General features: G+C 41.7%; 1 protein-coding gene across 2 annotated transcripts; it reads left to right on the forward strand.

Annotated features, from left to right (window-relative positions):
* Positions 1-27386, forward strand: LOC117447020 (protein phosphatase 1 regulatory subunit 1A-like). Of its 2 annotated transcripts, XM_034083588.2 has the most exons (8): positions 1-134; positions 284-391; positions 15187-15247; positions 19860-19897; positions 20073-20136; positions 21465-21695; positions 23649-23777; positions 24704-27386. In XM_034083588.2, exons 2-8 carry the CDS (start codon positions 311-313, stop codon positions 24781-24783), a joined length of 684 nt encoding a protein of 227 aa, XP_033939479.1. In that variant the 5' UTR covers positions 1-134; positions 284-310; the 3' UTR covers positions 24784-27386. The 2 variants fall into 2 exon arrangements, with proteins under 2 accessions (XP_033939479.1, XP_033939478.1); XM_034083587.2 differs by having other exon boundaries at positions 1-391.
* The last annotated feature ends 577 nt before the right edge of the window (positions 27387-27963 follow it).

Below are 27963 nucleotides of genomic sequence, written 5' to 3' on the forward strand. Positions count from 1 at the left end.
AATGCCCTTGCCTCAGCGCTGAGAGCAGGGGGAGACAGAGAGGAAGAAGAGTGAAGCCGGGATAGAGACACCAGCAGGTGCAGAGGGTAGAAACAAGCAGGGTGCCAAAGAAAAAGCTAGGAAATCAGGGAAAAGTGAGTTAAAAGTAAAAAAAATAGTCAGACAGAAACTATACCATCATTTTAGTTTTTATAAGCTGGAGCCCACTTATCTTCAGACAGCCTTCTGAGCTATTTACCCTCATTTACTTGACGGATTCTCCCTCCTCCTCTTCTTCATCCAGTCATCCTCTGTGACAGTCAGAGCCACCATGGATACCGGGAGCCCCAGGAAGATACAGTTCACCGTTCCCCTTCTGGACACACACCTGGACCCAGAGGCAGCAGAACAGGTGAGGGGCAGAAAGTGGAGGATGGTTTAGTTTAGAGGGACTTTTAAAGGTTTCTTTAATGTGTCAGTGGCTTAATTAGACTTTATCAAAATTATTGTGGAATAATTAGAAAGGAAATCAGAGTTTGTGCTTGTCACAAAAAACAGAGAAACATTTGTGCCAGCCATCAAAGCAAGGGCTGCAGTAATAAATGAGCATCTCAGCTGGAATAAAAAGCGCAGTGTGCTGTGTCCAAAATGCATGATGACAAATGTCCACTTTGAAGGAACCACATTTTCAGCTTCCTATTACTCTCTTACACATAATTAGCCAGCTGTGTATTTTGAATACAGCGCTAAAGTAATCATGATTAATTTAGGATTGATTCTTCCAGTTCCTCTCACAGCGAAGCAGGTTCTTGGAGACACAGTATGTCAGCACAGCAGTGATAAAAAGGGGTGTTGCAGTGAATAGATCTCCAAGGGTTTGTTGTTTTGGTTTTACTGACTGGTTGCACGCACTGTACAGCAGTGAGATACTGACAATAGTTGCTAAGTATCAAAAGATAAACTTGCTCCAAATCTGCTATCAGCAATGAAATACTTTTATCACATACATCTCAAATTGATCTAAATAATAAATTGTAACTGTGTTACATAGCTGACTTCGAAGCACATTCCACTGGGGGAAGTCAGAAAAGATGGAAAGATATTCACTTGTTTTTAAATCCTATAAACTCAACATTAAGGATTCAAAAGAAAATAACTCTTATTACTGACTGAAAAACCCAGTGGGTGCTACTCATGTGTCTTTAGAGAATGCAGTTAATAGGTGTGTCCCATTTTCTCGTTTTTTATAAATATAACATAGGCAGGTTATTAATTACAAATGAGCCTCGAGTCAAAAGATTTATGAGTCTGGCTGCACTCGTTTTAGTATCTCTCTATTTCTGCTGGTCACTCTTTTCCCAACTGTGACAGTAAGAAAAGAGATGTTGGGAAGACTGCTTTTAGCATGTATGTGAGTTTGCTTTTGAGAGGACATTTCACTGGATTGTTTGGGATAAAAGGCTCAGTTTGAGTTAGAGCTAATGAGTATTATTAGGCTCAAATGTGAGGAACACAATGAGCACACTGTTTAAATCCTCCATAATGTCCTTCTCTGCACACAAATTGGACTTGAGCTGGAAGTGTAATAACTTCCACTCAAATTGAAAGGAGAACAAGGAGAATGTAAAATGTTTACATTGTTTCTTGTGGTTTGCAATCTTTAAGTGTGAAAATAAGTGATGTTATTTCATCTTTTGTTACCATTGATACTTTTCCCTACAGTAACCACAGGCATAGCCAAATCAGCTGGTCGGAAATCTCCCGGATTTAATGAATCTGCCAGCAGTTGAGTTGCGTGATGGTTCGACGGCGTGATTATCCAGGCCTGAAACGTATTGGTTTGTTCCAGTGTGGAACTAAGAAACATTATTGCATATTTTATTGTCCTACTGTTATTTGAAACTCTGTGTCTGTGAATTGGTGCCTGTGGTACATTTGTAAAAAGGCCTTTTGTTACCGTTGATACTTTTGAAATGTTCCCAGTAATATCAAACTAGCTTTGCGTAGCTAGATATGTCATGTCAGTCATTAATACTGACAATGTTCAGCAGAAAACAAGGTCAGAGTACAACAAAATGTAACTTTGAGAGCATTCCCTGGTTACGCTTTTGACCAGTCAGGCGGGACAGCTCTCTCCATAGCAACACATAAATTGACATCTACAAAGTGATATCAATGAATAACAAATATAAAGATTACTTGTTTTCATAGGTATTCACTGGTTTTAATTGGACAAAACTAACCTTTAGGCCTTATAGCAGTAATTTACTCTTATAGCAGGGAAAGCACAATTGAACACATTTAACAGAATGAAAAACAAAGCAACTCTTTATCATAAATGGACTGACATAGAAGTTATAGTGATGTTTTAAAGAGAGTCCTTTGCTTACAAACCCCTTCTCATAATGATTGAGTGATACTGAATTACTAGAACTGAATATGATTATATTCCTTGTAAATGTTTCATTTTTCGACTCGATATATTAACATTATATCTTGTTCTATTTCTTAAGCTTCAGAATTTCTTTTGAGTGTTCTATCTATTTTAGCTTTCTGACCAGGGTTAATCTATTATTTACTGCTCTCAACAACTCTACAATGAAACGATTTGGTGGAAATTCTTGCAAGGAACTGGTGAAAGAGTTGTCCTTCCGAGTCTTTAATCATCTTTTGCAAAACAGGCAGAAAGAAAACAGAGAGCAATGTCTCTACAGCCAAGTGCAACTACTCGGACTGAAGAGTCTGCTTTTATACATTTCACAGGCATAGCCAAATCAGCTGGTCTGAAATCTTCCGGATTTGTAATGAATCTGCCAGCAGTTGAGTTGCGTGATGGTTCAACGGCGTGATTATCCAGGCCTGAAACATATTGGTGTGTTCCAGTGTGGAACTAAGAAACATTATTGCATATTTTATTGTCCTACTGTTATTTGAAACTCCGTGTCTGTGAATTGGTGCCTCTGGTACATTTGTAAAAAGTGTGTTTGTGTTGTTATGTTTGCTTCTTTGAGTCTGCATTCTTCCAGTGTATTTGTCTCTCCTACTGATTCTTCCTCTCTGTGCATGTGCCTGACAGATACAGATGTAATTAAAGATGCTCTGGTCTCCCTGTCTGTACTGTTTGTGTCTGCGTGTCAGGGAGTTGGTGTCGTCTGTCTGTATTTACTTGGCCACCCTTCTGCTCCCAGGCGGCAGCCATTCAATATAGGATCTTAAACTCCTCCAGCCTGGGGTTTACCTTTACCTCTTCTTCTTTTAGCTCCACAATAAATGCACTTTACCTCTTCTGCAAAGACTCAAGATTGTTCTTATTTGTTCTGCCGCAGTAAGCATGACAATGGCTTGGCTGATTGCCATTGAGCCTGTAGACTTTTAGTTTTAAAAAACCTGGGTGGCCTGGTCGTGCATGGCATGCTAGTGCTTAAGTAGTTCTCATTCATAACACTCCGTTCGATGTCCGTCACAGACTGAACCCAACTAATTTTCGGTCGACGGGCGTTAGCCGGCTACCCGATTCTCTCACAGAGAATATTATAGTCAACCTCGCCGTTCTTCCTCTGGAGTAAGGTAAGGTTTTGACTTCAAGTTAGCAACACACCAGTTGCTAACTTGTGTTTTTTCCCTCACTACCGCCACCATGGTAGCAAGGACACTTTTTTCTTCTCTCTTCCACGGAGGAGAAAAGGATTACAGGAATATTACCATACCAGGTAATATCCTTGAGAGAAAAAGACCCACGCTGTCCTTTTTCCCCCGGATTAAAGACAGATCGGTAAACATTTTTTCTCGAACGTACCTGTCATGAGCGGACCCTCTCCACGCCTCACGGCGAACGAGATGGATGCCTCTCTCCCTCACACCAGAGGAGTCAGGAACTCGGAGGCTCGGCGCTGCGGTTGCGGGTTGAAAGTGTCAGGCACAGACTCACACCAGATCTGTTCGTCCTGCCTCGGGCTGGAACACGCCCAGGAGGCCATCGACAACCCCGGCTCGTGCGGACATTGTGCCCGCCTCACCGTGAAGAGCCTCCACCGAAGGTTAGCGCAACAAGTGAACCTGTCGGGACGGGACCCCCTCATGTCCACTGATCCGCCGACCGGCAATCAAGACACGGGGACGTCTGCCGCAGAGATGGAGCCCCTCACTGCGGTCTGGGGCTCACCGACAGCGGCACCCGCAGAACCGGAATCCCGCGCCATATCAGGCCGAGATCCGGTGGCGGCAAAAAACGCGGGAACGGGGCCCCACGCTATACCAAGCTGGGGCTCCCGACTTGACCTCACCACGGTTTCACCCGCGGAAGATGTCCTGGAGTTAGACTGCATGGAGGACGAAGAGTACACCTCTGAGTTCCTCCTGTCTGACTCGGATGAGCAGGAAGACGACATCTTCATGTCATGGACTCAGGCTGCAAAGCCGGGAGCGATGGCTGCTCCCCCGGGCGACAGCACACCAGCTTCGCCCTGTCTCAGTATGGACCTACAAGCCGTGTGTCAGCGCGCTGCGGCCAAACTAGACATCCCATGGCCCGAAGTGGCCAAGGAGACCTCCAGGTCCCGTTACGAGGGAAAACTTTTTTCCCAAACAACTAGGGCAAAGAGGCAACTCCTCCCGGTCTTGCCGGAGATGTTGGATGAGGTGTCGGTCTCGTGGAGAGACCGGCCCTTTAGCAACAAGGCCCCAATCCAGGGTGCCTCCTCCCTTGACTGTGACGGTATGGAGAGGCTCGGCCTGCTCCACATACCACCTATGGAACCGCTGGTGGCAGCCCACCTCCTACCGAGGATGGGCCAGCCGCCAAGCAGGAACCCCACGCTGCCAGCAAAAACGGACCGATTCCAGTCTACCATGACTGAACGGGCCTACAGAGCCGCAGCGTTGTCCGCCAGGGCTCTGAACGTTTCCTCGATGCTAACCGCATACCAAGCGGAGCTCTGTGAGGATATGTCGAGCAATCCTGGACCGGCCACTCTGGACGAGATAGCCGCGGTCACAGACATTTGTCTCCGTGTCCAACGCTGCGCCGTCCAGGCCACGGGCAAGGTAATGGAGATCATGGTGGTGCAGGAAAGAGCTAGATGGCTCAACCTCACCAACCTCCCAGACCGGGAAAAGGAAGATGTGCTTGACATGCCCATCGTTCCCGAGGGGATTTTCGGCTCCGCTCTCGCTTCCATGCAAAGGAAGTGCGAGTCGAAAAAGAAGGAAGACGAGGCTCTCCACCTTTGTCTCCCCCTCGAAGGGTCCAGCCGCGGCTTTTGCAACGGCGACCCTTCGCCCACGCTGCACCGCGCTCTGCTGGGTTCAAAGTACCGGGACAGCAGAGGGCGCAGCCCGCCCCGTGTCCCCAGCCCAGGCAGGAGACGAGGGCGAGTTGGTCTAGAAAATCTCCGGCTCCGGCTGTAGCCCAGGCACAGCCGAACCAGAATCTCGGCCAGCAGGCGAGGAAGAAGAAGCGAGCGGCCTGACAGCCCCTCCTTCTCCCCTCCGTGACGGAGCTGGAAGTTCCTTCCCCGGCTCTAAATGTGTCCCCGCCGCCTCGAGAGATGCCTCAACGCCATCCTCAAGTCCGCACAAGACACATGTCACATCGTTATTGTCTGAATAAACCATTTTCCGCTGACGCATCCAGGCTCCGGCCAAGGGCGCAGCTCAAAAAAATGAAAAGAAAGACAATAAACAGTCCGTTAACCATAAATCCCCTTCTGAGAGCAGCTACGGCCTCTCTCAAAAGGCGGATAATAAACGGGTCTGTGAAGGCACCACCGCCACACGTATGTGCAGTGCCGGTTGGGGCTTTAAGGGCACTACCGCCACGTGCGTACGCAGTGCCGGCTAGAGCTGTAAAGAACGGCCCGTCAATCCTTCCCCTTTCAAGAGCAGCTACGGCATCTCTCAAAGGACGGATTATTGACGGGTCCGTGAAGCCACCGCCACACACATGCGCAGTGCCGGCCAGGGCTTTAAGGGCACCACCGGCACGCGCAGGCGCAGTGCCGACTGGAGCCGTGAGGGCACCACCGGCACACACATGCGCAGTACCGGCTGGAGCTGAAAAGGCACCTCCGTCACGCACATGCGCAGTGCCGGTCGGAGCCATAAGAGTGACATCCCAGCTGGCTCTAAGGAGCATACAGCAGGAGATACTCACGATGTCTGCCTGGGCTTCTCAAAACAGTTATAATTTATCTGTTTTCACAAACCCAGTGAGAGTCAACCCACATTCTGGAGAGAAGAGTTCTCTCTCTCCCAGAAAGAAGGGTTTTATCTATAAAGCCCACCGAGCGGAGTCAGATTACGGAGGAGAATGTCCTCGTAAAGCACCCGCTCAACATGGGCCTCATAATAAAACTAAACCCCGAATGCCACGGCTTACGGAGAGTTTTGGTGATTATGAAATGCGTAGTGGCACTACCCCCGACTTTTCCAGTGCGGGACGCGCCTACGGGTGCAGTCCTTTCACGGAAGGTGGTCACCACGGACGCAGGTCAGACGGGCTGACAGGGGACTTACGAAGGTCGCCCGGTGAGAGGTCTCTAGAACAGAGACTTCCAGCGGGCACGCGTAAATTACCCGGAGCTTTTAGCGGTGTTCCCCATCCAAAAATGCTTCCTGCCTTCTCTCAGAGGACTTCATGTCCCCTGTGAGGATAGACAACACGATATCGTGGATGAACCGCCAGGGGAGTTTACGTTGTCTCCAGTCACCACTGGCACACAAACTGATCCCTTAGAGCGGCAGACGTCTCCTCTCTCTGAGAACGACACGAGTACCGGGTGTTATGCACCTAGGGACAGAATTACTGTCAAAAGGTGCACCACTCTATGCAGACTGGACTCCTCATCCAAGGATCGAGAGTCCGCTGTGGGTGCGTTACGGCGGAGCCGCGTTAAATCTGTTCGCAAGGGGAGAAAATGCTCAATGACAGCTGTTCTCTTTAATGCACGATTTAAACGCACCGTTAGGCGGGGACGCACTCGTACACGATTGACCTCCGGGTCCTCTGTACACGTTCCCACCCCTGGTTCTGTTCCCTTTAACTCCGGCCAGAGTGAAAGAGCAACGCCACACACTTACTCTGATGATTCCACCCTAGCCCGCAATATACGGGCTGGCGGTGATATATCAGCTGTTGTGCGGGCAGCCGTGGCAGCCCCCACCACGCAGGGACAGATTGTCTCAGGCGGGGGGGGCGATCCTTCACCCACGCCCAGAGCACGGGGCACTATGGGCCTGACCCGTGACGTGAGTGGTACAATCTGAATACAGTGGGACTCCCTCAGAAGGTGATAAACACTATTCCGAGTGCGAGAGCTTCCTCCACCAGGTCTCTCTATGACTGTAAGTGGAGGGTGTTTGAGGAGTGGTGCCTTCAAGAAGGGCACATCTCTTTTCAATGTCCTGTCAGGGTGATTTTATCATTTCTACAGGACTTGATCGATAAACACAGAGCTTTCTCCACGATCAAGGTGTACCTGGCTGCTATTGCTGCATGCCATGTGGGCTTTGAGGGTAAGACGGCTAGCCAACATCCTTTGGTTTGCCGTTTTATGAAGGGAGCGCGCAGGCTCCTCCCTGTCTCCAGGTCGCTGGTGCCCTTATGGGACCTGGCAGTGGTTTTAAATGGGCTCAAAATGACCCCATTTGAACCCCTGGAGGGAGCTGACATGAAACATCTGTCACTCAAGACAGTGCTGTTACTGGCCCTGGCATCCGCCAAGCGGGTCAGTGATATCCATGCACTGCCTGTACATCCTTCATGCACTCAGTTCGCCCCAGGGCAAATGAGAGTGTTGTTGAAACCCAACCCTGCCTTTACAACAAAGGTGGTTGGTTCGTGTACCCCAATTGACATTGAGGCATTTCCTCCGCAGCTGGTTTCCTCCGGGGAGCAGCAGCAGGATTTATTGTGTCCAGTCCGGGCTTTGCACACATATATGGACAGATCAAAAGAGCTTCGTCTTAATGACCAACTCTTCGTGTCCTGGGCTAAACCTCACAAGGGTAAGCCTGTTACTAAGCAACGACTATCCCACTGGATCGTGGAGGCGATTGCTTTGGCCTATACGAGTCAGAATCTGCAAGCACCTTTGGGTCTGCGGGCTCACTCGACTCGGGGCCTGGCTACATCCTGGGCTTTGTTCAAGGGTGTTTCCATCCAGGATATCTGTGCGGCGGCAAGCTGGTCTTCGCCACTCACTTTTGTCCGCTTTTACAGACTGGACGTCTCCGCTCCAAGCGTGGCCCGAGCAGTGCTGGGCACCTTGTTGAGTCGGGACTCCACCTGTTAAATTCTAGTTGATCGGTGATCTTCGAGATAAGCTCGTCTGGCAATACGGGAGCTACAATATCCCATAGTGAGACATTGAACGGAGTGTTATGAATGAGAACTATAGGTTACTTACGTAACCCCAGTCCTCAGAGTTACATGAAGTGAGATGTCTCACCAGACGGCCCTCCTTGCTATGGTGAAGCGAGAAGAGGTGCTTATTTTGAATGACGCATGCGTCGTGGCGCAGGCTACTTATAGGGGGTGATTTCCCCTGACGTTGACGTCAAGAATCACCGGCCAATCAGGATTGGCGTAATGAGATTGATGCTTCTGTTTGCTCCGCGATGAGGCGCATCCCATAGTGAGACATCTCACTACATGTTACTCTGAGTGCTGGGGTTACGTAAGTAACCTATAGTTTTATAATGACAGCCAAACAGCACAAAAGTCAGCTATAAAGAGAAGAATATAGAACATTTTTGTTTGTGCTTTTTTGTTTGTGTTTGCAAGCACACTTATGAATGTCACGCCAGGGGGCTTCACCAATGGTTCAGTAATCTCTGCAACCTGACCCCTCACGACATGGTAAATCAGCTCCGTGGAGACGTGACCGTCATTCAGAACAGCCTCCCTGAGGTCGGACCCTCACAACAACAGCACACACTCATCCTCTTATCTACACACAGCTACAGTGTGTGCCAACGTTATCATAACCTTACGATGGAGCTCACTGTGTTCTAATAACGAGCACAAACTGACTGTACCTGGTAGTCCAAGACCTGACGGTGACCCAGGATAGTAGTATCCAGATTATTTTTTATCAAATACTCTTCTTAGTAGTAGAAGATTGTAGTGTTAGGAACAGGCTGTGTTACAGTTTGACTACTTGATAGGACATTTAGGAAATATAATTATTCTTTATGAATAACAATATCTTTAAACAGGAAGCTGGATCCAGGAGCTTTGCTTAGCTTATAAGTAGACTGGAGATTGGGATAGCGGCTTTCGGCAGACTCATATGGAAGAAAAGAGTCCTTATTATAAAGATTTAAAATGAGGTATAACATGACAATTGAGGTGCTTTACAGGTGCTGGTTGGCAGATATTATTATCTTTCTTCAGAGCAAGCTTTCCAATCTTTTTGTGAACCTATATTACAATCGTGTGGATCAAGTTTTAATAATAATCCAACAGATGGAAGCTTTTTATTTGATCTTCTCAGCTAACTCTCTGTAAGAAAGAGAATACAAAACATCAAACCCTCTCCCAAAACAACCAAAAATGGATTTTTTATTTCATTTTCCCATTTTTAAGGTGGAGGCTCCTTGCCTGAGGAAATATATTCATAGATAAAGGCAGTATAGTGCTTGTTGAGATGATGAATCGTGACATTTTGAGGTGCTGTTCTTCTTTTACAGACGTTTCAGGGCTGACAATGTCCTCCCTGATATTCCCCATGCTGATGTTTCAGATCAACTATGTCCTTGAATGAGAACATAATTACTCTGTAGCCTCGAGAGGGACATTTTCCAAGAAGACCTTACTTAATATGCAGTACATTCTAGTTATTATCACACCATACATAGCTCTGACACATTATGGCAACCAAGACCTATTAAACTACAATATATGGGTTTAAGCTGAATGTATATTAATTACTGTTTAACACAGACAAACAAGCTTTATTGTTTTCGGGAAAGTTAACACTCAAGCTAATTTGTTAAAGGCTCATGATGGTCTTGTTAAGTTGAATAACTCATACGTTTGTCCTCACCTTTTCTCATGTATTGTTAAAAGTGAAAACATAGGCTACAATTTGAAAATAGGAATAAGTATATGAGCTAAGCAGTTAAACAGGGTTATATTAGATCGAAGTGAGGGACTGAAATTACTTATCAAAGACCCATACATTACAATTCTAGTTCATTTACACTTCGGTTTCTCCTTTTGTCAATCAACAGGCCCTTGAACAGGTTAACAGGCCTGAGCAGATGCAGGCTGCATTCATTGAAAAAATAATCTCAACCCCTGATTGAACATTTTATTTTATTATAAAATGCCGCTTCTTGCCTTTGTTAAAGCGTATGCATTGCCACTTGACTCTGCTCCCCTAATGTAGCTGGTAGTATGATACTCATTGAGAGACGATGATAAGAGGGTTGTTACAGGAAGGGAAGACAAAGGAATCATAGGGGGAAATTACGGGGAGATAGAGGACCAAAAAACAGAGATAAAATAAAGTGGATGTCACTGATCTGGGGTTTCAATGTCCTTGGAAAACAGTGAATTCCCTAATGAAAGCATTCAGCTAGAGAGACCACCGTTGGAGAAGTCTGTGAGGTTTTAAGCCTGAACAATTCAAAGATCATATTTCCAATGACAGAATGAGAAATCACATGAATATGTGTCTGCATTATAGTGCGTCTCTGACAGCTCCGTACTGCTTCAGCCCACCTAATAACAAGGTGTGGGAAAGATTTATTTAACCTTTATTCCTGCAGCAATTTACTGGGTGTGAATGCCTTTTTTCTGATGTATGGTGCTGACTGGTGCAAACACATTGTTATAGTGAAGGTCACAGGGCAACACTGATAGCACAAGTATTACAAAATGACCACTGATCCTTTTCTCAAAGGATGAGCAGGGTTAGGAGGTAAAGGCTTTACACGTCAGAATTTCCCAGAGCACACTTTGACCTTGTTTTTAAACCTCTTTTACCTCCATTAGCTTTAGGTTTGGTTATTTCACGGTAAGAAAATTGTTCCTAAGGACAAATCTGCCTCAAGTAAGAAAGCCTGAACAATAGCTGTAGCTCCAGCAACACTGCTAATTAACTTCCACTGGATTTAAATGTTAATGATAGTGGGCATTCAGTACAAAACAACAACTAGAATGTTACATATCAGCACTGGGACAAGTGCATATTCTTTGTTGGGTGCTGCTGCACATCCTGGCCTCAAAACACACACTTTGTTTTTTAGTTTCAGCATCAGCAGATAGTTACAAAAAAGTGCTTAAAATCCTAATTATACAATTATGCCATGTTTCAAAAGTGTATAAAAGAAGATGAAACATAAGATCTGTTCTGGGTTTAAGAGACTCAAGCAAGTATGAGAAAATGCAAAGGTTGTTCATAAGCTTCATATATGTGATTAGTGTTCAGGGACCTTTTAAAGTAGTATTTAAAGGTCCCTGAAAAATTCCCCCCCAAAAATATTTTAGGCTAAATAAATTGTTTCTAATATGTTTTTTGTACAGACTGCATTGGAGTTTGTGTGGCCCGAAACAAGTCAGAGGTAAAGCCAATGTCAACCAAGCAAGAGTGTTAAATATGAAACAGGGCTTTGACTCTCGCTTGACTTGACCTATATTTTCGAGCCAAGAGCATTTTGTCTGCTGCCCCACACATGAATATCAGCATGCATAGCTCTCCCTGCCCACCCATCAATTTCGAAGGCTGTTTTTGTTCATTGTTGCGATAAGTGACGGAACTGCATTTTAAATGGACAGTGGGTTGAAAGGGAGGCATGGTGGTTTGAGCGGTGGGCCTGTCCAGTGAGCGGTGGTATTTGTGTGAGGGAGGAACAGGGAGTTTACTCTACTGCCAGCTGAGGAGAATAACAATGACTCCAGGCATAATCAGATGGACACAGCCATGGCTCGCTGTGCTTTGATTTGAGACTGTTTCAAGAACAGCAACAAAACACATACACATGGCTTGAATATAAGGACATGGATTTATAGTATACAACAAAAACAAGAAAAACCTGACAAAAAAAAACGAATCTACAAATCTGTAAAACAGGACCTACAGATAACCGTAGTGTCACCCCATGTGTCACCCACAGGGGAAGTCAATAACCTTGAATCCAGCACTGCAAAGCACAGGCATATGTAATATTCTTCTTTGATGTGATACAGCTGTAAAGACTAAACCTGGCCAATGACAAATATTTTAGACTGGTGTAGTTTGATTGAAGTCAGTTTTGAAGTTATTGATTACTGATAAATGTTTATGTAAATAGGTAGATTGTTAGGATCACCATTTTCAAAAGATGCTTGAGGCTGTATATAAATAATCAGGGCTGTAGATAGTGACACTCAAACATGTAGACAGTAAAAGGTTTACTATCTAAGTAATGTGCTGAATCATATGAAATAATTGGGTTTTTTTACCCAGTTGCCACCAATTTGCTTGGGATGTATTTGCATTTACACTGTCTTCTTTTTTTTGCACTTTTATTGTCATTACACAGTACAGGTAGTATGTAATGAAATGGTTTCTCTGCATTTGACCCATCCTAGTATCTAGTGCCATTATGAACTGCGCACGGCGAGCAGTGTAGGGAACGGTGCCTTGCTCAGGGACACCTCAGTAGCACTTGGTCTTGCCGGGACTTGAACTAGTGACCTTCCAGTTGCCAAGCCAAGTCCCTATGGACTTCGCCACCACCGCCCACTTCTGGTGAAGATGCAGGTGCAAATGTAGTTTGAGCAATTGAGCATTGGATTGGCCTCGAATACAATTTTGTGCAAGGAGAAACCTCCCTATGTTTATGTCGACATAAACACAGACCTACTCCGAGAGATATTAACAATAGCATCGGATACAGAAAGGCACCAAGAGGAACCTGAATAGTTGACATGCAAACCCTTTGGATAAATGTCAAAAGCTGTAAAACATCTCTGCCTGCCTGCTAAAGAAAAGTCACTCAATGCCTCTTCTTATTCACACTTCCTTCCTGTACTCTACGTCTGATTTAAAACGTAGTGAAGATGAAGGCTCTTATGATCTGAATACCTAATAAGACTGTGCATTTGAAACACTGACTGCTGATTTTTCAATTCATCCTGCAGAGCCTAATGTAATGTTTTTGTTATATGCGTTTTAGGTTTCCTCACACATTTGTTGAGCAAAGTAAAGCCTCAAAGTCAAACATGTACACTAGCTGATTCTCCTCTGTCTCTTTGTGTTTACGTTGATCTTGAAATGTACCCGCCACTAAAGGACTCTTATCTATTTGATTTGCATTGTAAACTCACAGCACAGCTCAAACCTTTATCTTTAGTTTGTCATCTTGACAGAAAACAGTTAAACGGATTTCGTTGTATCATGAAATACAATGTGATGCTACACGGTGCAGGTGGAGGTTAAACTATCTGGCTGACTACAGAACACTACACAGCTTTTTAAATGCACAAGCAGCATTTAGAAAAAGATGCATGGAGAACTGGACCTCGCATGCCAACCGGCATTAGTCAGCAACCCTGTCAGCTATGTGTGTGTGTGTGTGTGTGTGTGTGTGTGTGTGTGTGTGTGTGTGTGTGTGTGTGTGTGTGTGTGTGTGTGTGTGTGTGTGTGTGTGTGTGTGTGTGTGTGTGTGTGTGTGTGTGTGTGTGTGTGTGTGTGTGTGTGTGTGTGTGTGTGTGTGTGTGTGTGTGTGTGTGTGTGTGTGTGTGTGTGTGTGTGTGTGTGTGAATTGACTTTCTATCTAAATCCCTATATCATGGCCTTTTAGGTTTATATAGCAATAAAATGGAAAGTAATGATCCTAATCCTGGATTCCTTTCCTCCCATTTGGTTGCAAAGTTTTGGAGACGTAGATGCAAAACCGATCTCATTTGTCATTTGAAAACCTGACGACGCGTATTTAACTGAAAAACTATCCATCAACCCTGTGATACAAAATACATTTGAGATCATGGGAGAATAAAGTAAAAATCTGAAAAATGCAGATATGCTAAGCTTTTTGACAGAAAGACTATGGTGAGAAGTGTTACAGGAATGTAGATGAAAGTATTTTTCAATTAATGAAAAATAAATGTATATCAATGGGCATATTTTTGGACAATTCTTATTGCAAAAACCGGGCAAGGGGGCATATACGGTGCTGATGTTTTTTTTTTGAGACAGACAGATTTGTATGTTGCATAGGAGCAATATAAAATGTATTACTGCTGCTCCTGGTTAGGGTTAAGTTCTCTTTTCTTCTTAATTGTTTCACTTCCCTTCTCTCTATTTGAGTTAAACATAAGATAAAATAGGATAAGATAAACCCTCATTGATCCCCATACGGAAATGCAGGTGTTTTAGCAGCATCAACAATAAGGTCAAGTTAAATTCAACACGTTTTAAAGTTGTAGAATGCTTCAGGCTCATTAGCAATCCGGGCAACCAATCTTTTTTACCTGATTCAACTTTCTTAATTGAAACTTAGATCACCCAAAACCATCTTGGACACTAACAGACATGTTGGCCTGTTTGCATTTAAAATTTACAAAGGTTATACAACTCTTATTTTTACATCTACTGTACCTGGAGTGTTTCCAACAGCTTTAACACAGGTTTGGACTCTCTTCTGCACCACTTAGTGAAGTATGCAGGCTCTTATCCCAGAATAGTCCAAAGCTGCCACACTCCACTAGTCAAGAGCCATGAGGCAAGTGCTGTATAGGTGGTGGCAGGCTGCACTGCGCTCACTGTGAGACCCATCCCTGCTCAAACAGCTCAGGCATCTTCACAGAGAACAAGACTCAATTATGGATCACAGTCTGTGTTATGCGCTGCCAGCATCATGAGAGAAAGTGGATGCTGAGCTGGTCATATGGCCTGGTACCAGGGAGCAGGGCTACACTCTCACTGACTGGCTGAGCAATGCAAACGTGCACATTTCAAAGCACTGTTAATCATTTTGATTGGTTTGGTTAATATAACCCATTACAGGTTAACGTTGGTGTGAAATTACAGCCTGGAAGTGCTTCAGATTTGTATCCGTCAATATTTCACTTCAAACTTAACGACTATAGCAGAAGCGAGTCGAGCAAAGTTATAGGATGATTTTTGGTTCAGAAAGCTCTACTGTTATATTGGCAAACATTTGTGATGAAAATAGTTTTTTTTCCCCACTTAAAATCAAACTGTTCTACTTTTTCAGATCAGAAGACGCAGACCCACACCTGCCACTTTAGTGGCATCCAGTGATCAATCATCACCTGGTAAGGAACACACGCATGCAAGCACTCACACCCCCCCTCAGTAAGGTCTTTGTATTGATTTGCATTCTACATCTCAAAGCCTGGATCACATCTTTTTATTTGGATGTCATCCGTTTTGGATTTCTGTTCTCAGTTACTTGCTACAATCTGAGGACATGGTCGAATTAATAAAGTCTTATTTTTTCCAAATGATCAAAGGTTTAAATCAAACCTACTGGTGAGTGAGCATACAGACAGAATAACAAATATATTCTTAACCAAGCACCACACAACAACAAGTTAGCCACAATATGCTTCACAATATTTCAGACATTTCTATTTCTTATTTGTATTTCTGTGATGCAGCATCTGAAGTCGTTTGCAGAAAATGAACTCTCTGCTGCATTAGAGCAACAAAAACAGCTGTATGTGTGTCTGTCCTCTCATGGGATTGTAATGATCAAACACAAACGTGCCCCTCTCATTCTCTTGTGAGTCATCCCGTGGTTCCGTGCTTCTCTGCCTGCCGCTGCTGTGCTTTGCCATGAGTGTGTAATGTGACCCAAATTAATAGAAGATAAGCTGCTGAGATAAGGCGGTGAGTGTACATTTCCCAAGGTGAGAAAACAGATGGTATTTTTTATGACTTACTGAAAATTTGAAGCATTCTTGAGCATAGCAGCAAAGATGGCTTAATATATAACTCACAGCATTTTATATCTGAGAGTTGAGTGTTTTTTTATCTTGAAAACAACTGTCCTTCTAATTGGGTGTGATTATTTCCTGGGATCTGTTCGCTTAATGTGTGTCTCTGCGTGTGAGTGTGACTACATGTGTCTGTGATTGATTCAGTAATTGGACTCTGAGCATGTGGAGTGTCTCACAGTCAACCTTGATCTCTGCATTAAAGTGCAGAGAACACCCTCAACAGTCCTGCCTGCTTAGTACATCAGAGGCTGGAAGAGAGAAAAGAAGAAGAGAATTACAGTAAGATACATTAACATTAAGTAGAGATCTATTTGAAGAAGTGAAATCATTAGAAAAAATAAACTGAGAAAAAGTATAGAAGATTACAAGAAAAGAGGATGTTTATTTTAATAATATATATATTAGGTCATATTCATTTTACACGAGGTTAAACTAAACTCTGTCCCTTATTTGTTGTTGTTTTGTGTTCTGTCTGAAAATAAATTAAAAGAAGACAATTCTTCAATCTTTAGATTTTATTTCTTTAAAAACAAACATCTCTTTTGTAAGGGTTCATTGTGCAGTGCAACTATAACAGTTTCCTGTCTGGAATTGATACATTTATCCAAACTAATTGAATCTATTGTCAGATTGTTGGTGACGGTAAAACATGTTAGCTAGAAGAAAGTCGTCGGACTTCTTTATTTTTTATGTTTCTTCTCGCACTGAGATGAATCTTGAGTGCGTCTCAAAAAAGCCATGCCATGGAAATATTCTGAAGACAAAAACAATCAAGCATCAAATCTGAAACAGAGATCGACCAGAGACCCAGACAGTGTGAGAGAGAAGGGGGATTGGGAGGAAGAGTTCATGATGATGATGATGATGATGAGGGAGATGAGCTGTGCTGGTGCAGTAATGGTGTGCTCCACATGAGACAGAGCCCTGCCGATTGCTCTGTCCTGTGCACTGTGAACCCTAATAGCATATCTGAGTAAAGCAACAGATGTACAGGCAACTTAAAAGCAGGCTGTGGGATTAATAATGAGGAATCAGAAATGGTTAGAATTGGTCTGATTTGATCTTCCCTAAAGAGGAAAAGTCAGGTCTTCAAGATAAAAAAACTGTTTTTGTTGGACATTTGTTGTCAATAATACTGTATGCTTGCCTTCCTCAAGCAAAAGCAGCAGCTGCAGCTTGTCAGCTCTGCGCACAAATACAGTCTCTAGTTACAATTACAGGCACTAACATGATTAGCATTTGTAATTCTTTACTTTTGTTGAACAGATGAAGTCTGTGTTTAAAGATCTTGCTTGTTTAAACGCAATGCTGTGCAAAGGGACCATTTATTTGCCCTTTGCACAGCCACAGGAAACAACATCAAAAGAGTAAAACCTATTTTAAATGCAAGACTGCAGGACTGAAAATATAAATTGACACCATGCTTCAGGCAGCCAAATTAGAGCGCCTTGGCTGAATAAGGAGTCAGAAGAGTGTCTCTGTTCTCATCTGGCTTTGTGTCAGACAGCCAGTCCGCTGGGAGTTGCAGTGATAGACTCATCACTGCTGGAACAGCCTCTTTTCTCTCATTGTGCAGCACAGATGGGCTCGATAAACAAAGAAAACAATCTGAAAATCTGCCGTGTGAAAGCCCAATGTAATGTTTGTGACCCAAATGATATTTCAAGTATGTTATCTACTACTGCTCCTGTTACTACTACTCTCAGTTGTAACAAAGTCTGTTTTTTAAATGAAAGAACAGCTGCTTACTGTAATAAGCTGTTATGTCCCTATCTGGAGTATATTGATCCAAATTAATTATTAGGGTCAAAACACCTTGTACTTTAATTACAATACTCTCTTACTCGGTGGTACTTAAAAGCCTCATAAAACTGCAGATAAAACTGCTTCCATTACAGGAGGGGAACAGGTTTTGCTATATTATTCATACAAGAAGATACAATAAAAACCAACAAAATTATTAGCTAATGATCTGTTAATGTCAAAAACAGATTAAAGCAATGAAAAAAGTGAAGTTTAAACTACAACTTAATACGCTAACAATGATCACTACACAACAATGGCATGTATACAATAACATATATCCTACAATCTACCTACTCTAAAGAATACTTGATACACATGCATATTTTCATATACAGAAACACTTAATTTTTTATTTAAAATGAAAGTGTACTATAATTTTTTTTCTTTGTTTATTAGTAAGAATTAATGTCCCATCATCATCATCATTCCATAAGTTTACCCCATTTAGTGTAATGCTTTTTAAACACATTTAAAATACATTCACGTTAAAATTATGCTGTCTTTTTGCAAATAACTAACTTTGGCACTCCTTGCGAGAAACTCTAATTTCAGAGTTATATAGTTTGGCAGCTGGTGTCAAATACCAGATAACAAGTCTTAAACTTGACTCTGTAACTTGAAGGATAGTCTCATAATGGCCCATTTCCCGGGATTGATTTGAACCAAGATCCATAATGGTTGTATGAACTCCCGGGAGATGCTGAACATACTGTAAGATTCAGTTTCGAGCATTGCTGTAAACACGCGGCGCGTAGAGATGAATCCCTCTTGAAATGAACAACTTTAGTGTTAGGGTTTAATATACCGCTGGGTTTATGTTTGGTGCAGAGAGAGCGCGAGAGAGAGAGAGAGAGAGAGAGCGAGAGAGAAAGAGAGCGAGAGAGAAAGAGAGAGAGCGCGCGCGAGAGAGAGAAACAAGCACATCACTGGCATTTCGAACAGCCTTGCACATACTTTTAAGTAGAAATAATATATGCACACACACATACTCACACACTCACAGTGCCTTCCTAGTGCCTGGGGATGCATAGGTTGCCAAGCAACACGGTTGTGTCCTAGAAAAAAAGTTACGAGGCTGAAAAGGCAGAGTTGGCTGCAGGTTCAACGCATACTGATCGCGGTTAATGGTTGGCTCTATGAAACCTGATATACTTATATGATTATGTTTTCTTCAAGGTTGTGTCTTCCTGGTCGAATGTACTTATTGTAAGTCGCTTTGGATAAAAGCGTCAGCTAAATGCAATGTAATGTAATGTTTCACTGTAATCCAGTAAACTGTCTTTATGTTTCTATTTTAGTCCTCTCATATAGTGAACACAGAGTCCTGTTTCACATATCGACTACGGATGATAAATCTTTATCCAGTGGGAGTCACATGAGCTTTACGTGGGTGTAGCATCATGTGGGAGTTTCCTTCTTTAGCTAAAAAAGTACATGATTGCTTTAACATGCAGTGCAGTTTATTGGTAAACCTAGCCAAAATGAATGCAGACATACTGCCAAAAAACAGTATTGCAATACATAGAGAGTATTTTTTTAGCCTATCTCAGTGATATAAATAGGCTGGACAAAATAATAGAAACACTTACAACGTGACATGAAGGTACTGTTGTATTTGTTTTAGCCAAGTGTACCTAAACACTGCCAACTGACTGTAAATCAAATAAGCCGCAGACTGTATTTCAGTAGGCTACACACCTACTCTCCCATTGGGAGTTTGGGATAAACACTGTATTACTGTTTAATCATCAGCAGTTAGCTGCATGAGGGGCTTTAAAAAGATGAGTGGATTAGCATCCTCTTTGTTTGCAAACAAAAAGAGTAAGTTGTCACTCATCTCAGAGCTGAGTATGAAAAAAAACATAATTCTGCCCACCATGCTTGATAAGATATGAGAAAACACTTAGTGCATGTGTATCAGAAAACCATCTGGCCAGAGGTCACCTTCGCTCTCTGGAGACACAGCAGCTGCACTGACATACTGAACAGGTCAACTGTGCTATTATTCACATTATTCAGTCTGCCCAATATCAACCTGTTTATTCAGTTTTTGCTTTAAATCCCCTATTTTTGTGTTTTATTGTGTTAAGTACTTAACAGATTGTTTGCTCTCTTGCAGAAATCGATGAAGATCGTCTCCCAAACCAGTTGTACAAGGTAATTTAATTCATGCTCCATGAGGGTACATTTTTGTGGAATAAGGTTACAGAAATATAATTATGCAAGTTATTTTTGTCTTGTCCTTTTTTAACTTAGTTCACTGTGTATTGAAATAATCTCCTTCATTTTAGTGCTCTCTGTCCAGCTGATATAACGCATTGATGTTTTACAGGCAGCCTTGTTGAACTCCCCTCGACAACGGAGAAAAGGGCAAAAGGGAAACCCTACCATGAAAGGTAGAGTCGGTCATCTAGCTTTATGTGTGTTGACATTTTATGTGTTCAATCTCAATAAATATAGAAACCTGGTTAGAAAACGGTGGTGATGATTAAGGCAGCTGTCTTTATTCAGAATACTAAAGTCACGCATGTCAGGTCAAATTGAGCATATGTTCAAATTAAAAATAAAACTTGGAAGAGACATCTTGAATAAAAATATGATGAATCCAAATTATATAACCAGCCGGAAAATCATAAAAAAATATAAAGCGAAAAACCAAAAGTCATACGTAATGCAGTGTCAATAGTATTTTAAGAAAAACGTTTTATAAAGGCCAACCTATCTTGGTGTGTCCAATAAGAGTATAAGTATCAGATGTCAGGAAATGTAAACGTATTAGGAGAAGCTGAGCTAATGGAAGTCTGGTTTACCCTGAGTGTCCGATTTCTACCTCAAGCCAATTAGAGCTTCAATTGCCTCAGCAAGGACTCATTATCCCCTATCGCCTAACAAGAATATGTCCAAATGTTCATGTCTTTAACTAAACAAGTGGGCCTGTTTGAGATTAGGGCATTTGATACCCTGCCCACCTAAAGCAAACCCGAAGTACAAACTAAAGAAAAGCACAAAGCCGGATAAGAGATGAACTACTGGAATAAAATCTGTAGGCCGTTTGCAAATATTATCTTCAGTATCAATTTCCAATTAAGTACAAATACAGAATGTAATAATTCATGCAGGACTGCAGAAAGATAAGTTCAAACAAACAACAGAAGCAAAGGAACAATTAATAAATCTGAAGCGCAAAGATGTTAATTTATTTATTAATTAACATCTCCAAGCGTGATGAGTCACTTCTTAGAGGAAATCAGGCTGATGATCATTTCACTTTAGTTTCACACAGTAGGGAGAATAACAAACTGTGGATGAATGAGGTACAAGAATGCAATTAAACTAATACAATCCCAACTCTGATGTATCTTTACCTGCCCCCACAGCTGGGTGTTGTTTAAACTTTGCTGGTTTATTCAAATGCTTAACCGACAATATTTAGTTTAAGTGTTGGATTTCCACCTCCATCTCTCTTTCATGGTTACTGTTCATACCCCGTCCATTCCATGAGTTCCCTTCCCTCTTACTGTAATCCAGTTTCCTGTCTCGCTCCTTCTTCTACAAACATTTCCCAAATGATTTGGTGCTTTTCACTTTCAGTCTCCACTATTTCTTCCATCCACTCCTTAACCCTCTGATCTTCCCCTCTCCTTCCTGTATCAACGCTTTCCTCCCAACCAACTTGTATTTCCCCGATCTCTCACCTCTCTTATCTCCACGTCTCTCCTCACAGAGCTTCAGTTTATGGTGGAGCACCACCTGTACAGGCAGCAGCAGGGGGGGGGGGACGAGTGCTCCTCAGAGAGCTGCCTGTCGGATCGTCCCAGCCCCGACTCATTCCCCCCCGGGGAGGAGCTCCCACATGACGATGAGGCCACTGTAGAGGCCACTGCAGAGGCCACTACAGAGGCCACTGCAGAGGCCACTGCAGAGGCCTTTGAGAAACTGCGCTGCCAAATGGAGGGTATGTTTGGAGTCTGTGAAGAAGAGGATTTCATTTTCAACTGTCTACTATACATCTCCTTAAACCAAATACAATAATGACTTACTCTCAAAAGACACTGCAACTTACAATTTAGCTGGGTTGGAGGAAGTACTAGGTTCCAATACAACAATGTTGAAATACCACATTACAAAGTCCTGCAAAAATAAGCCTACAAGAAGTAAATACAAAGTATTAAAAGATTGACATAGATGTTGATGATACAATGAAAGAGAGCAGATGGAATGCGAGGAAAGAGGGAGAAAAAGCTTAGTGAAATATGTTAAGGTAAATGGATGAAACTAAATACAGCTTATACATTTTAAGGTTGTAAAAAGAGGAACAAAAAGAGGAGAATCAGAAGAAGTTAAACAAAGGTTTCTGGGAAATGGAAAGGAACACTTAAAAAAATATGCTTATTCGCTTTCTGGCAGAACATTGGAACAACACCACTCACACCAACTTTTACATGCTAAATTATGAAGCTACGGCCAACAGCTCATGTCTTACATTACATAAAGACATATCAGAAACAATTACAAGAACAATCCAACCAAGAACCTAAAAAGCTCACAATTGAAGTTTTTTTTAATTTGTTTTATCCACAAAAAAAATGGGTACCACTTTACAATAAGACTACCCTTATAAAGGATTCATAAAGGGTTTATAATTGGGTTATGAATTAGGTTGTAAACACTTTATTAATCATTAAGAACCATTTATAAACCAGTTCTAACATAGTTGTCATACATCAACACAGGTTCACTATTTGGCAAGATGACTAAGCCTTATATTGGCTACTTGGCGAGAATCAACTCAGTGCACAACAGATGCCAAGGATGCTGGCTGATGAAGGCCATTTCTCAATGTCGAGTAAACCTGCAGCAGAGCCACTAATTAAAGTATACTATGTCATCAAGTGGGGCCGCAGCAGGTATACTCGACATTGAGAAACGGCCGAAGAAGACGAAGTAAGCTAGGTAGCCAATATAAGGCTTAGCAGTACAGATAAATGTGGGCTCACTATTTGGCAAGCAACCGGTCACAGTTGGCCTGTTTATCTCATGTCTTATAAAAGCTTATTAATAATCAGTAAAATGCCAAAGCCAGCGTTACTTGAATGTTTGACATTTTTATACTTTTTGTGCAGATTAAAGAAAAAATATTATTTTTATTAAATGCCAGAGGAGCTGGTGCATGGACCTTTGTTGCTTTGCGAGCTATTTCCCCCCATGTTTTATGTTTATGCTAAGCTAAGCAAATCGACTGCAGTTCATTTTCAGCATGCAGACATACAGTTTCAAAGCTCTCATTTAACTCTCTGCCAGAAAGTGAATAATTCCTTTAATGATTACACTAAGATGGTTCAAAGGGCTGTCTTGGCAGGAACTGTCTTTTCACTTTGCCAAACACTTCAGCAGCTGATGGGGAAAAAAGAGCATCAGCTTTTTTAGCTTAGGCCAAATAATTCACTTTAATGGCAGGTCAGAGAGGACAGCACATACTGCACACACATTCAGTAATTACCCAGCACTAATGCATCATGAGGGCTGCCTTTCTGAAGTGCAAACATAATTTGTGTTAGTGTTTTTATCTATTTTTATTCACAAGAGAACTAGGTTTTGTATGTGTTGCTTCATAGGTGCCAATTAGTTTCCCTGTACAGATAAAAAGGAGCAAAGGGGAAACTAGGGGAACCATTAATGACCATTAACACTAGTCCATTGGAGTGGTGGTTTCACTTAAAGACCAGCCTTTTAAATTCACTCGGCATGATTAAAAAAAACGCAAAAGAAAAAGCAGTGAAGTTCATTACTTTAACATTATTTAACAGAAGATATTGGAGTAGTCTATTCACACATCTGTATGGTGGAAAGTAAAGCTTTCTCTCTTCACCTTCAAGATGTCTTGTATTTGTATCTCTGTCCCCTGCAGAGTTCTCGAGGGAAAGTCTCTCAGAAGCTGCTGGGGGGCTCGGGTGCCCCCTCTCCAAGGAGAAGGAGGATTGTTCCAGCCTTGCCAACGTAGCAGATCCCTCATCACAACACATCAACGTGCAAGCAGGTAAGAGCCACCTTTACACAGGAACAGTTTCCCTCAGGGGACTCTTCATCATCTGTTCACTAGGCAGGGTTTATACTTATATAGATATGTAAACAGTTCAATAGGCTTGGCTTGGTGTAATGTAATCACGGCTTGTCGACACACATAGTGGCTTTGATCCACACTTCACAAAGCCCTGCTGTGGCTGAAATACCGCCGGGAGGCAGCTCATACGGAAGTGGAAAAATGTGTTAACGGGGACTGATCTGATACTGTGGGTTTACTGTCTTTACTGTAGATTTGGTTTGTTTCTTGACTTCTTTCTCTCAATATATGTGGCCTATAAACAAGACAATTAAGTGTGTTATATAACAAATGAGTGCGTAACACAGTCTTCATTCAACTAAAATGTTTGTACTATAAATCCCAGCCATAATTGTCGCCATAAATTTAATTATAAATAATGAATAACACACAAGTCACTTCATAAATAATATTGAATGCACGATATGACCCAAAGATCTGTCCAAGTTAAAGGGAAAGTGAAATGCCAAAAATACTTCCTTCTAGTAGTAGTAGTAGTAGTAGTAGCAGTAGTAGTAGTAGTAGTAGTAGTAGTAGTAGTAGTAGCAGTAGTAGTAGTAGTAGTAGTAGTAGTAGTAGTAGTAGTAGTAGTAGTAGTAGTAGTAGCAGTAGTAGTAGTAGTAGTAGTAGTAGTAGTAGTAGTAGTAAAAACAAGAAAAGGAACGGAAAGTTTACTTTTCTCATAAATTGGAGAAACAACCATCCCTATTGTAGGTAGTAGTATATGAATATATTAAGACTTAATATATATATCATAAAGTCTTCATAAATAGTTATTGTTTAGCCGCAAGACTCCAATAGATCCCCCACTTGTCTTTATCTTATTGCCCCTAAGTGTTTTATGTCTCTGTCTATTTTTGCAGACACAAAAGCAGCAGCATCCAGTGCGAGTCAGCCAGCAGAGGAGAAGACAAAGAAATGCAGCCTGGAGAAAAAGAAATAGAGCGGTCTTCTGCACAACACAAAGCTGCTCAGCCAGCCGACACAATGACAGAAGATTGTGTCTGCAGATCCACTCTCTAGATACATCAGGGCATCCATGTTCCTCTACAGTCAGGCCTTAGTAACCACACCAAGAACAACAACAAAGGTTTCGAAAATTATTTTGTGTGATGTATTTAATTAAAATCTATTTGTTTTAGCTTCCCCTTCACTGAACTAAAACTAGCTTACTGTATCTAGTTAATTAGAAAGAGAGACTTTTGCAATCTCAGTCCAACATTCAATTTCATTAACTTCTACACTCACATGCATTATGTCCCCTTTAATGTTCAAACGCAACACCTTTTCTGTTTGCAATCATTTTTAGACCGTTTTTCATCATTATATGTGCCATGACTCCAGCAATTATTGTTACATTCAAAGCAATACAAATGTATTTGAACCTCATAAATAACTGGGACTGAAACCAAAACATTCAACTGAAGTGATTTAGTGAGGTAGATGCTGAATCTCCAGTGAGTGGGTATAGGCAACATCTAGGTTGGTTGACAGTTTAATGAAAACATATTTACACATGTGTTCACACTATTGTATTGGACATCTACAAATACATTCTTTAAGGAACACTGGAATAAAATTGCATGTTATTTTTTCTGCTACAGCATGTAGAGCTGCAAAGATTGGTCAATGCACTGATTGACAGAAAATGTATGGGTAACTATTTTGATAAAAGGCTATTGATTGACTTTTTAAAAGAATAAATGCAGACTGCTGGTCCAACAATATAACTCAATTTGAACTATAGGGAATTTTGAGAGGCATTTTTCACTATTTTCTGACATTTCATAGATAAGCCATTCATCATGAGAATGATCATCAGAAACATTGAGCCTTGTAACCCTAACAGCATTGCATATCTGCTTAGTTTCCTGTGCTTAATTAAAAGAAAACAGAAACCTGAATGGAGAACTTGATACTTTTGTATAAGTGTGTTGGAACCTGGTTGGAACACGGTTCATTCAAGTCGATGGGGACCTGGTTTCAATACAGCCGATCAAATCTCTTCATTGTAATCCCTATTTGCATAACGCATTATCAAAATAGCCATAACGCACCCTGCAACACAAAACAACCACCAAAACCTTGAACTACATACAGTTTCCTGCAAAACTCCCCTGAACATACAAACGTGAATGCATGTCTGACCCTAAACCAGCAGCTTGTTGAATGAGCGACCAAACAAACATTCACAGTTGAAAAGAGCACTGCCATCGCTAGTTTGGAGGTTAGCATGCTAATAAGCCGCTCAGCTGCAGCACATTAAACATTAAACTTACTTTCCTGCGAGTTTCTGTCAGATGCTGGTGTTGTCCTTGCAATGAAGCCTGGGCGTTAATCTATCCATGGTTATTTTCCAGCACTGCTGCTTACAAGTCTGCCCATCACATAGGCTACCATTTGTTTACTTGGTGAGGTCACCTGCTAACTGCTGACAATCACAAACACACACCCCCATCTAGTTACATTACATTACTTGTTAGACGATTTTATCCAAAGCGCTTACATACTCACAGAGGCAATTTGGGGTGAAGTGTCTTGCCCAGGGACACAACGACATGCTGACTGCAGTGGGGTTTGAACCTGTGACCCCCTGCACCACACGCCATCTAATGAGAGGTAAAGGACTTTATCTTATATTTCCCCCAAAGACCGTTGAAAAAAATTAACTATTTACTACACGACTAAAAAACTGAACTTGTTAACATTATTTCTGACTGCAAACAGGAATAAATACAAGTGATTCCCGTCAGACTTCCAAGGAGGACATATTAATCTATGCTAATATCCAATTAACATAATATCTGGTTAAAGTAGCTATCGCACTCCTAATACAAGACTTTTACCAGCAACTGTGTAGTGGTAAACTTCTAATAGCTTTGGACAGAGGGTTGAGTATACAGATATGCTTACGATTTATTTTTATTTTAACTTAGCATCATCAGTGAGCAAATTGTATCATCATATTTGACACTTTTTGGAGAAATGAGAACCTGGTCACAAAACACTTTCCTGCATGGCACTGAACGTAGAGTGACTTTATTTAATTTGTTAATTCTACTATTGTTTTGAACAGGTCATTTCAACAAATTGTAATTACCAGCATTCCCTTTTCATTCTAGTTTTTTATGAAACAAGAAAATTATAAAGTCATCACCAAACTCTTACATCCTACATGTATTTCATCAGTTATTTGTTAGCACATAGTGACATTATTATGTAGAATTTGTGACAATCCTTCCATGACATGGAACATAGACATGCCTAAAAGAAAGAAAGAAAAACTGTTAACAAACAGTAAGCTAATGCCACCCTAGTGTTGATCACAACAAGCCAATGATCACAATGACAAAATGATTTAAAAAGATGGTAAAAACATTCCTGTGCAAGTTATTTTCTTCTTCTGCAGTGTATTTATGTAATGATTTGTTCTGTTTTTGAATGGTAATAATGTAATATGTAATTGTTCCAATTTTACTTGAAATGATTGATGATTACATATGTAATCTACATTTGTTTGATACAATAAAATGTTTAAATTGGTGATTGGTGGTCTTTCTCATACTTATTTACTTATTTTGGTACAGTCCATGGATTTTGCATCCAGTCAAGTTAAGAGCATGCTTGAAATCCTCAGCTCACAAGTCATGAGTGTCAAAAGACCATATACCATGATCCGCTTTCTTATTAAAACATCAAAAAGAGATATGTTCGCGGAAAGTCTTTAAGAATTTCAAGTTAAACTTACAGTGTCTCACATCGCTGCACCACTGGTCATGTGTTTTACATTGACTTATACTAAAAATAGACACTCTGACAATACATAATTCAGTGACTCAGAGTTGGGAGTTAAAAACACATACATTTTTCATACAGAGGGCTGGTTCTCACAAAAATATGTGTACACTGCTGAAAGGTAGGCTATATTGGACATCAGACCTTTACGAGGTTAATCACTTACATTGCACAGTTTTTCTCTGACAAGAGGATATGCTGCAGCGTGTCCTGACTGTCAAAGCAGAACGTTTAAGTTTTTATTAATTTTCTATGTCAAATTGAAAGGCACTTCTATATTGGCTCCAAATAAAGGCTATCACACATGCTTCGTTGCTTTTGAAGTGTG

The sequence above is a fragment of the Pseudochaenichthys georgianus genome, chromosome 5 (assembly GCF_902827115.2).
Source record: "Pseudochaenichthys georgianus chromosome 5, fPseGeo1.2, whole genome shotgun sequence".
Classification (NCBI taxonomy): Eukaryota; Metazoa; Chordata; class Actinopteri; order Perciformes; family Channichthyidae; genus Pseudochaenichthys; species Pseudochaenichthys georgianus.